The sequence below is a fragment of the Chrysochloris asiatica genome, unplaced genomic scaffold (genome assembly GCF_000296735.1).
Source record: "Chrysochloris asiatica unplaced genomic scaffold, ChrAsi1.0 scaffold00444, whole genome shotgun sequence".
Classification (NCBI taxonomy): domain Eukaryota; kingdom Metazoa; phylum Chordata; class Mammalia; order Afrosoricida; family Chrysochloridae; genus Chrysochloris; species Chrysochloris asiatica.
In genome coordinates this window covers 892,438-904,226 of record NW_006408962.1, presented here as the reverse complement: position 1 = coordinate 904,226, position 11,789 = coordinate 892,438, and the positions used below count along the sequence as shown (strand labels likewise).

Sequence of the window (11,789 nt, the reverse complement as noted above, 5' to 3'; positions counted from 1 at the left end):
GACAACTTCCATCTTTTCTCCATTGATAAGAATCTTGTTTGTTGGTCTAGTGGTGAGGATTTTTGTTTTCTTTACATTGAGATGCAATCCATACCGAAAGCTGTGCTCTTTGATCTTCATCAGTAAATATTTTAAGTCCTCTTCACTTTCAGCACGCAAGGTTGTATCATCTGCATATCGCAGGTTGTTAATGAGTCTTCCTCCAATCCTGATCCCATGTTTTATTTTGGATAGGATTAGTGAAATAAGAATAGACTAGGCTGAGGTGGCAGTGAGGAGGGTGGGTGGGAGAGAAGGACTAGACTATGGATGAGAGCGACTTAATGTCCGGCTTACCTATTTGTTTTGCAGGGAAAAGTAAAGACCAAGAAGTTGCAGAGCATGCTGGGAAGTCTGCGCCCGGCCCACCTAGGCCCCTGTGGTGATGGGCGCTATCAGTCAGCCTCTGGGCAGAAGGTGACCCTGGAGCTCAAGCCACTGAGTTCACTGCAGCCTGGTGTGAACAGTGGTGCTGTGGTCCTGGGAAAGGTGGTGTTTAGCCTTACCACAGAGGAGAAAGTCCCCTTGTGAGTGTCTGTTGCTTTTCCTCTTTAATACCCTTCTGAACTAACTGCTTTCACTTCCTGGCCTTTTGCTAACAGCCGAGGAGATTGTTAGTGAGCACAGATTAGTGGTTTCTTCCCTTCTGTTGCTGTTCTGTGGACACGTATTGTCTAATCGGTTGAACCAGTTGCTGTCAAGTTGATTCTGACTCATGTTGATCCCATGTGAGTCAGAGTAGAACTCTGCACTGTAGGACTTTTAATGGCTGAGTTTTAGCAGTAGATCACCAGGTCTTCCTTCTTTCTGGGTATACATGAACCATCACCTTTTGGTTGGCAGCTGAGCTCGTTAACTGTACTACTCAAGGACTCCAATACTGTCTAAGAGTCTAAGAGATGTCATATCAGATGCCTTGATTCAGAGACCTTTACTGATTCTTGCACGGCCCATTTTGTACCCAAGCCTGTACTTTGTGGATTCATACATCCAGAAGTGAATTATGACAAGCTACACATTTTTCTTTTCTTTTTTTTTTTTTAAGGCATATGGTTTTCTCAGAAATTATTTTCTGCCCCTTTGTATTTTCATGATCATGCAAGTTGAAGGAGGAAGAATTCTCAGTCTTACTTGGATTTGGGTATGTTTAGTAGTTCTGATAGGAGAGAGCTTTGAGTTAAGATATAAGGTCTAGCTTGTGTGATTGTCTTAGGTGTCATTCAACAAATATTTATTGGGCATCTACTATATGCCCCAGGTGTTGTAGGGAATTAAAAAAAAAAAAAAGAGACCAAAGGGTGAATTGTGCTTATAGTCTAGCATTAAAAATGAGTTAAGGATACTCAAATCTTGGAAGTACTTGGTTTTAGTCAGTACCTTCACTTCCTAACCCTTGGCTGACTGATTTCCTCCTTCTATAATCTAATGAGATTTATTTTTTTCTAGGATCACCAGCATCTTTTGGTTAGCAGCTGAGTGTGTTAATGGTTTACACTACTTAGGGACTCTTGTATTGTCTAGGTGATGTCTGATAGTCTTGATCAGAGGTCTTTACGGATTCTTGCACAGCCAATTTTCTACCTTAGACTGGTGTTTTGTGAATTCCTTTATCCAGTTGTGAAATTTGACAGGCTACTACACTTTTTTTTTTTTTTAAAGACCATTGGAAACCTTGAAATTCTGATCCTTTGAATTTTCATGATTATGGAAATCACCTGACCCAGTGGCTCCATAGTATTCTGACTTACCCTTCATGATCCCCTTTCATGCCTCTTCCCCTCCATCCAAACTGAAATTCTCACAGTTTCCACCACCTGCCTAAGCTTTCTTCATAGCATTTTCTAGAGGTATGTGTATCTGATGAATTGCAGAGTAAGAAGATAGTTGGCAAAAGTTTTGTTAACGAGAGCAGACCATAGAGCTAAGAGGAATGAGAAATGGTTGTTTGTTGTTAGGTGCTGTTGAGTTGGTTCTGACTCATAGCAACCCTGTATAGGGTTTCCTAGGAACGGCTGGTGGGTTTGAACTGTGTACCTTATATGGTTTGAAGTCCAGTGTGTTTATTCTACAGTGCCACACCAGGAGTCCTGAGAATTTACAGTGTAAATTTTAGGGGGCCTTGAGAACAAAGCTTTTGCTATTCATTGATTTCTTTTTCTGTCTGACTTCTAAATGTTATGTTCCCAGAACTCTTGTTTTTGTCTCCTCTTTTTTTGTCTATACTGTGATAGCATATAGGTGCCAGTTTTCATCAGGTGTCAGTGGTTACTTGATATCCTTTGAGCAGGATTCTTAGGCTTTGATGGCATTCACAAGAGAGTGCTGTGTTTGATTGCAATGGTTTTTGAGAATTCAATTTTACAAAATTGAATTGATGCACCTGAGATGACCAATTCTTGTACATCTCATCTGTAGATCATCTCCTTGGTTATTCCATGTATACCCAGGCTTTGGCTGCCTCCTGTATTGCTCACAGGTGTTTCTCCAGCCCAAGTCATATGTTTAAGCTTGGCGTTCTGTAACTAACTGCCTACGGGCTCCAACTAGAAATCTCTAACTCAGTGTGTTCACAATTGATCTTGTTGTCTTTTCATCTAAGCCTGCTTCTCCCTTCTGTATTTCCTATCAATGAATAATACCACCTCTACTCAATCAATTAAGACTTCTGGAAATTGTTCTAGACTTTTCCATTCGCCTTCATCGAAGCACTCTCCAAGTTGTGTAGATTCACATCTTTTGTCCCTACTTCTTTATCTCTGAAGTTTTTGGGTGGTGCAAATGGCTAATGCACTTGGTTAGTAATCAAAAGGTTAGATGTTGAAGTCCACTCAGAAGCACTGTAGAAAAAAGGACCAGTGGTGCCCTTCTGAAAAACCAGCCACTGAAAACTGGAGTACAATTCTATTCTGACACACCTGGGGCTGCTATGAGTCAGAGTCCACTTAATGGTAACTGGTTTTCTCTCCTAAAACCAAAACCCAAACCCACTGCCTTCAAGGGGATTCGGATTTATAGTGACCCTATATAGGGCTTCTGAGGCTATATATCATTATGGGAGCAGAAAGCCTCATCTGTCTCCCAATGAGTTGGCTAGTGGGTTTGAACTGCTGACATTGTGGTTAGCAGTCAAGTGCTTATCCTACAGTGTCACCATGGCTCTACTGACTTAAATTCAGCCCCACATCATTGATCCAAACAGGTCTCTCTGACTCCTTGTTGTATGCTCTAGTGTCCCATAGTGCTGCCTTTCCCAGATGCAACTCATTATACTACTTTCCTATTAAAGCCCCTTACTGGCACCTTGTGGTTTCAGGATAAAGTTTGAACTCCTTAGCTTAGCTTAGTGTTTGTTTAAAGTGCTTCCTGATCTGCTCCCTGTCTACCTTTTGTATCATCTTCTGTCACTTTCCCACATGTGTCTTTTGTTCCAACCATGATTTCTGAACAGCTAATTTCATGCCTCTGTGCCAATTTGTTTTCTTAGTCCTTTTGCTCCCTTATTGACATAGGATCTTATCTGTCAACATTTTATTTTTTTATAATTTGAACCTACAATAAAGGTGAAAGATTTTTCCAGTGAACACCGACACATTACTTACCACTTAAATCAAGGCTGTATAAGGCCCACAAAATCACTGGGTCTGGCCCTGCCAAGGCAACCATAGTTCTAGCCAGCACATTAGGGGTGAGTTAATTAAATGTTTGATCAAATATTGCAGGCTAATTTTAAAGTTGCTAATTTTATCTGGCCTACGAATGATGTTATAAATTTTGGCAGAAAAAAGGTTTATTTGAATCTTGGTGTGACACTGAAGGATAAGCTCTGGACTGCTCAAACCCATTGAAACGGATTTGATGGCAGTTAACAACACCACATACTTAGTTTATCATCTCTGTCTACCTTGTTATTCATCCTCTAATTTGTCTTATAGTTGGTACATTTTAAAGTAAATTGCAGAGATTAGCATTTTTTTGGTAAATGTTTTAGAATATAATCATTAACTAGAGTTCAGTATTTATTTACAGTTTTTTCTTTTGATGCATAATTTACATACAGTGATAATGCACAAGTGTGTCCATTTGTCTAGTTTGACAAATGCACACAACCTGTGTAGTCCAAACTTTATCAAATTATGTTGTTGTTAAGTGCCGTCGAGTCTGTTCTGACTTATAGTGACCCTGTATAGGGTTTCCAAGGAACGGTTGGTTGTTAAGTTTGAATCACCAATCTTGTGGTTCAAACCGACTTTGAGGTCGAAGGCTTATCCTATAGCGTCGTACCAGAACATTAATATAACTCGAGGAATTTCATTCTTGCCCCTTCCCAGTCAGTCACTGACCCCATCCCTCCACAGTTGTTTTTGTTTGTTTGTTCAAATTTCACTGAGGATTAGTTTTTCTGTTTTTAATTTATTTTTTTGTTTTTGGTTTTTCTGTTTTAACCGAGCAATTTTTTAATAAGCTAAGATTCAGTTTAAGGATCAACCTGGTTATATTTTATTGCTAAGCACAATGCTTGGCACAGTATTCAGCTAGTATGTAGAGTTAAATTGAATGAAGCTTGTAATATTTAAATTGATAGGTCAGGAATAATATTTCAGCTGCAAAATTTTGGACTTGTTTATCATTAATTCTTGGTTGGATGACCTCTGTGTGTATATTCCATGTTTTTGGCAAAATGAGATTAATGAGTCTTTTTCTTGAACCACCGACCTTGTGGTTCAAACCAACCTTGCAGTCCAGCACATTAACCTGCAGTGCCACATCAGGACTCTCTCTCTCTCTCTCTCTCTCTATATATATATATATATATACACCTAAAATAAATGATAACTCAGGCATACTTAGTGGATGATGGGAACTGTCTACATTTTCTAAATAAGTAACTGAAAAGGCATTAATTTATTTTGCTAGTGTTTTGAAGCCACTGTTTTCTGCTCTTTTCTCCGGTGCCCACATTCCTCTTTTATTCTGGCAGTACATTTGGCCTGGTAGATTCGGATGGACCTTGCTATGCAGTAATGGTGTATAACATGGTACAGAGCTGGGGAGTACTCATTGGCGACTCTGTGGCCATCCCTGAGCCCAACCTTCGGCTTCACCAAATTCAGCACAAGGAAAAGGTGAGTGATGGGTGGGATTTGTTCCCACTTGAAAAGCTCTGGAAGTATACCCGAGTTTGCTGCTTTTAAAAACTATAGGTAATATGTGTGTCTATGTATGATTTAGTTTATTTAGTTATACTAAAAAGATAAACTTGTTGTTACAGGTAAGGAAAAAGAAATAAGAAAATGGATGGAAACACTGACACTCAGATGTTAGCAGTTCTGTGCATATAGCCCCAGTCTTTTTCCATTTCATAAATATATGTGTATATGTGTTTTTCATATGTATATATGTTTTTCATATGTAAGATATGTATATCTTAGATGGTGAGTAGGATATTATATGTAAATGTTTGCAAACATTCTTCTGTGTTTTTACACATTCCATAACATTGTTTAGAATTGACATAAAATTGTGTCATTAGCGATGGTACTGGTGATGATGATGATGATAGTCAACATTTACAATACAATTAACTGAGTGTGAGGCACTGTGCTAAGACTTTACTACCTTCATTGTCTCATTTAATCCTCACAAAAATCTTATGAGGGTAGGTATTTGAGCACGTTTTCATCATCTAGACTAGGGATTGGTAAATTATGACCCATCAACCAGTCTGGCCCACCATTTGTTCTTTGTGGCATGTAAGCTAAGAATGTTTTTACATTTTTATATGATTAAAAAAACAGAATAATAAATTGCGACACATGAAAATTAAGTTCAAATTTCATTGGAACCTTTGTTAACTATATTGCCTGTGCCTACTTTTATATTTACAGTGATAGTTGAACTGTTCTGTGACAAAGACTATATGATTTGCAAAGCCTAAAACATTTACTTTTGGTCCTTTACAGAAAAAGTTCAATGTCCTCAGATCTAGATTATTTCCAATTTTGCCCTGTTATAAAAAGTACTGTGTAGTTGTTAGATGCCGTCAAGTTGGTTCTGACTCATCGGGTTTATGAACAACAGAACAAAACACTGCCCAGTCCTCTCCTATCCTCATAGTTGTTAGGATTGAGCCCGTTACTACTGCCACTGTGTCAGTCTATCTTGTTGGGGGTCTTCTTCTTTTTTGCTGACTCTCTGCCAAGTATGATGTCCTTCTCTAGGGATTGGTTTCTCCTGATGATTTGTCCAAAGTATGAGAGATGAAGTCTCACCATCCTAGTTTCAAAGGAGCATTCTAATATATTTTTTCCAACACAGATTTGTTTGTTCTTCTGGATGTCCATGGTACTTTTAATATTCTCCAACACCATAACTCAAATGCATCAGTTCTATGGTGTTTCCTATTAATTGTCCAACTTTCACAGACATGAGGTGATTGAAAATATGAGGTAATTGAGTTGGGTCATGAACACAATAAGTACTAAAGTAAACATTTTTGTCCATATCCATGATTATTTCCATAAATAAGATTTTAAATTAGAATTCTGGATCAAATATTCTGGATTAAAATAGTTATGAAGAATTTCAGGTCTTTTGATATATTGCCAGATTATTCTGTGGAACATTATAACATTTAGTTACTGCTACCAATAGTGGGTATGAATAATTGTTTCCCTGTAGTATTTTCAACTCTGAGTCAAAGAATTTGAAAAATTATGTGTTAATTTTATATGAAAAAACAAACCAAAACATTAACACTGATTGATATAATTTCTTGATTATGGTGAAATGCAACATTTTTTCATATTTTTATTGAGTGTGCTCCTTTTGTGCATGTCGCTATGAGTCGGGGTTGACTTGACAGTACTTAACAGCAACAACATACTCCTTTTATAAATTGATACTTTTTTTGGTTATTTGTCTCTATTCCTGCTAGGATTATTTTTAAACTCATTTATAAGAATTGTTTAGTTTTCATTCTTACTCTGAAGAGCCCTTTTACATCCCCAGTGGAACAATAGATTTTTTTTCAATTGATATCTTTTAGCAACATGCACTGCAACTTAAAATAAATTTGAATTGGTAAAGTGAACTTATACCTTTTCTATAATCAGGAAAATGTCTTTACCACTCATTCTGTTTTTTTTTTCTATTGATAATAATATTTTATATTTGATAGATTAATTTAGGGCCACACAAATACTGGAACTTTGAGTTTCTAAGAATTCCCACTATTCTGGCTGGCAGCTTTGTATAGCTAGTTAATTGTTGATACACACTGTGGAAAGGGCAGACTCTGTGAGGGCTGGAGGCATCTTTCTTTTTGAATCAGATAATTATTTCCTTCTCTGTTTCACACTACTGGTATCCAACCTGCCCCCAATTTTTCTTCTGAAGATTGCAAACTTTGAGAAAAGGAATAAAGGGTATATGAGGGTGCTTCAAAAAATTCATGGAAAATAGGAATGGAGATAATGGAATTTTTCCATGAACTTTTTTTTTTTTTTTCTTTTTAGATGCTTTCTTGTAAAGTGTATTGACAACTATTTGGTTCCAACACACAAAATAGCACTTGAAACATACCAAAATGTATTCTAACAAAGTAGACAGTAAAGAAAAAATAGCTCGTTTCCCAAGTCCAATCAATACAAAACAAACAATGCAAGATGAGAGAGGTGATTTGGGTGAGAATGATGTAAGAGAATTAAGACAATGGAATTCCTTTCCCTCTGGGCTAGAAGGTGTACTGGATTCACCTATTTTGCAGCAGAGACATTTAATCCGGTGCACCTTCCCTCCCACTCAAAAACAATGTCATTGTCTTAATTCTCATATAGCGCTTTGTCACATCACTTAAATTATTCTATGACCATTTGGAAGCCTGTGGGTTAGATGTTGGACTGCTAACTACAAGGTTGATGGTTTAAACCGACCAGCCACTCTGAGGGAGAAAGATGAGGCTGCTTGCTTTTATAAAGATTTATAGTCACGGGAACTCTATATAGGATTGCCTTAAGTTGGAATCAACTCTGATGGCAGTAGTTTTTTTGTTTTTGTTTTTAATTTGTATATCCTGGGTGGAAAAGGGAGGATGTTGTAGGTGGTATATTCCCATACTGGCATTTCTTCTGTCTTAGGATCTGTATTGAACCTGTGTGTCTTTCTTTTCTAGGACTATTCCTTTCCCAGTGTCCGTGTGGAGACGCCCCTCCTGCTGGTGGTGAATGGGAAGCTTCAGGGCTCCAGCAGCCAGGCTGCTGCCACAGTAGCCTCACGCCCACAGTGCGAATAACCTGACTCACAAGCTAAAGAGAGAGTGGAGATGAGACGATAAGCTCAGAGGACTTGGCGGCTGGACCAGCCACATGCAGTGACTCAACCACAGCATTGGGTTGAGCGTGTTTTAGATGAAGACTTTCCCTTCATCTGTTCTTAAGACACACTGTGTCCCTTCTTTGTCTCCTTGTCATCAGGCTCGAACTCCCCCCAGGGCTGCATACTCCCCTGATGTGTCTCTCCTGCCTCCTGCACTGCTCTCTCTGTTTCAGGCAAAGAGCATTGAATTGGTAGAAGTGTTGGGATCGTGCTGTGGGACAGAGTCCCCAAGGTTCCTGTTTCTTGCCTCCTTCCTGAGCCTCATGTGTATATATCAGTTCAGTATTTATTGCTAAGGGAGGGGGTTTAATTTTTTAATGGCTTGGTTTTTGAATAATTTTTATTTTTAAAATTTAGGTTCTTTCCCTCTTTGGGGCTGGAACAGAATTAAAATGCATTTGGAAAACAAGCAAACACTGTCGTTAGCCTGCTTCATTCTCTCCAGGCTTGCATTCTTGGTTTTAGGATTGCTTAAATCTATAAGAGCAATACCTTCTTTTTTCTTTTATACAAAATGGTTTATTTCTCTCTCAGTTAAAAGAATTCTGGCTATAGACAGCCTAGGGTGGGTATAGCTGCCTCATAAAGTTGCTACAAACCAGTTTATAGTATTGTTATAAACGCTATACAGGGTCTCTTGAGTGATCTGCCTCATTATGGTCCCAGATGACAGAGCTGTACTAGTCTAGTAGCATTACCAGACTGAAAGACCAGAGAAGGCTACATATTTGTTTCTTTAGATCCTAGTGATATGTTTGACAATAGTTTCTTTTAATATCCTTGGGGAAATGTGATGGAGAATTAATAAAGAATTGAATGAGTATATCCAGAAAGTACATTAATGCTGGGTTAATTTGGAAGTCTAGTTATATGGCTCAGATCTTTGTTGTTGGTTCAGTCCTGAACAGTTAATCAGTGACTTGAATACCATTGATAACTCATGATCATAAAACTCAGAACACCTCACAGGTTGGATGATAGAATAAGGGTCTGTTTATCTAAAGAAGCTGATAGAGCTGTGTCTAACAGGACACAATTTTGAAGTCCATTGTTTTGGTCCAGAAAATTAACTTTCTATATATTCAATATCCTGTATGAAATGTGCTAGGAATCAGTAGATCAAAATAAGGTTAGTGTAAGTAACAAGTATGATATCGTTGTAAAAACATTCTTTTTTGACAGCACCAATGATCATCTGGTAGCCAGAGAGAGAGGTTTTGCTACGGTGTCTTCAGACACTGCATTCAGTTTTGGGTATATTTTAAGATTCATAGTCATAGAAGAGTACTCATGACTTGAGGTGTCCCGTAAAAATATCTCGTGGCTATGAGAACTGTAGAGGAAGGGGATATATGAGTGTTAGAGATAATGAAGAAACAAGAGATCCAGCAACTGTTCCCCTTTTATTCAACTTTTGAGATATTTTGACATGTTTTATGTAGGACCAGAGAGCAGAAAAATGACCACTGCGTAGAAACTAGAGAGAAGCAGAACTTAATACATTTTATGGTGAAGTATATATCTTCAGTAAAGTATGCAAAATATGTATGTACAGTTAAAAGAATACAAGGACCCATGAAATGCCCATTCAACTTAAAGCCTAGCATATCATCAATACTTTAGAAGCCCTTGCTTGCCTTTCATGATCTTGTTTTCATGGCCTGATTATGTTACATTTTATATATCCTACTGATAAAAGATATTTGTGGTTATTTTCAGATTTTTTTTTTTTTTTTACTGTCAAGATAACCCAAAACTTAACAAAACCCGATGATGCTCAGTCAATTCTGACTCATGGTGATCCCATGTGTTACAGAATAGGATTGTTATGTAAGGTTTCTTGGTTGTAATATTTAGCAAAGTAAATCACCAGCCCTTTCACAGTATTAAGGCAGGCTGCTATACTGCCAACCTTTAGGTTAGTAATCAATTGCAAGCCATTTGTGTCACCCTGGGACCTTGATATCAAGGTAGTACATTACTAATATTCTTATGTGGTGCTGTGGGTTAATGCGCCAGACTGCAAAGCCGTTTGAACTGCAAGGTTGGCGGTTCAAGCTCACTAGCTGCTCCTCAGAAACCCTATACAGGGTCGCTATGGGTCAGAATCGACTTGATAGCACTTAACAACAACAACGTATATGTCTGTGATGTACAAGCATAATGTTTTCTTTTATAACAGTGGATCTCAAAGACATCCCCAGACCAATAGCATTAACATTACCTAGAGCATCTTAGAAATGTAAATTCTTAGGTTCCATTCCAAACTTGGAGTCCTGGTGTGGTGCTGTAGGATAAGCTGTAGGCCACAAGGTCGGTTTGAACCACAAGGTCTGCAGTTCAAGCCCACCAGCAGCTCCTTGGAAACCCTATCGGGTCACTGAGTTGGAACCTACTAGATGGTACTTACTGACAATCTAAACTTTCTGATTGAGAAACTCTGGTAGAGGAGCCCAGAAATTGGTCCCAACAAGGCTTCCAGGTGTATCTGACACACACTAGTCTTAAAACCATTGCTTCAAAGTGTGACTAAAGAATGGAATTGCTGGGTAGTAGAAAATATACAGGTGTCTTGGTGTGGGACTGTAGGAAGCTCTGGACTACCTACTGAAAGGTTGGTGGTTCAGACCCACCAACGGCTCCTTGGAAACTATCCAGGGTTTCTATGAATCGGACCCAACTCAATAGCACTTATAATAAGACTATCCAGCATCCTGGAGTGGCACTGTAAAATACGCACTGAACTAACCACAAGGCTGGTGTTCAAACCCACCAGCAGCTTCTATATGGGGTCATTATGAGTTGTAACCAACTCAACGGCACTTAACAACAAAAGTATGTACATGCTTAACTTTTGAAAAGTACCAAACATTCCCACTTTATGCCTGGGTTGTTGTTGTTAAGTGCTGTCAAGTCGATTCCGACTCATACTGAGCCTGTATAGGGTTTCCAAGGAGCAGTTGGTGAGGTTGTACCACCGACCTTGCAGTTCAAAGGGCTTTGCAGTCTGGTGCATTAACCCACAGCGCCACACCAGGATTCTTCCTAATGTTCCCATCTTCTAAGTGCTTTGTACTTAAAATATATTTTTGGCCAAAGTGTTCACAGCAAAACAAGTTCCCGTTCAACAGTTTTTACACACATTCAGTGATACTGGTTATGTTCACATTGTGCAACATTCTTATTTCTATTTCAGCTGTTTCCAATAACCTAGTCTCTCTGCTCCCCAACTTTCTCATCTATACTTTATAGTAGTTGTTGACCATTTGGTCCAAGATACATATATAATTTCTAAAGGAGCACGGTACTCAATGGTACTCAATGTTTCATTTTGTGAGCTTGTTTGCTATTTAGCTAAGTGGTGACTTCAGGGGATA

At 38.5% G+C, this 11,789-nt stretch overlaps 1 protein-coding gene across 1 annotated transcript in view; it reads left to right on the top strand.

Annotated features, from left to right (window-relative positions):
* Positions 1-8,815, top strand: part of TTC5 (tetratricopeptide repeat domain 5) — a 23,385-nt gene extending 14,570 nt beyond the window's left edge. Inside the window, exons 8-10 of the mRNA XM_006877143.1 lie at positions 352-566; positions 5,018-5,162; positions 8,210-8,815. Coding sequence (XP_006877205.1) covers positions 352-566; positions 5,018-5,162; positions 8,210-8,329 — 480 coding nt within the window. The 3' untranslated portion in view covers positions 8,330-8,815. The remainder of the gene's footprint in view (positions 1-351; positions 567-5,017; positions 5,163-8,209) is intronic.
* Positions 8,816-11,789: the final 2,974 nt, after the last annotated feature.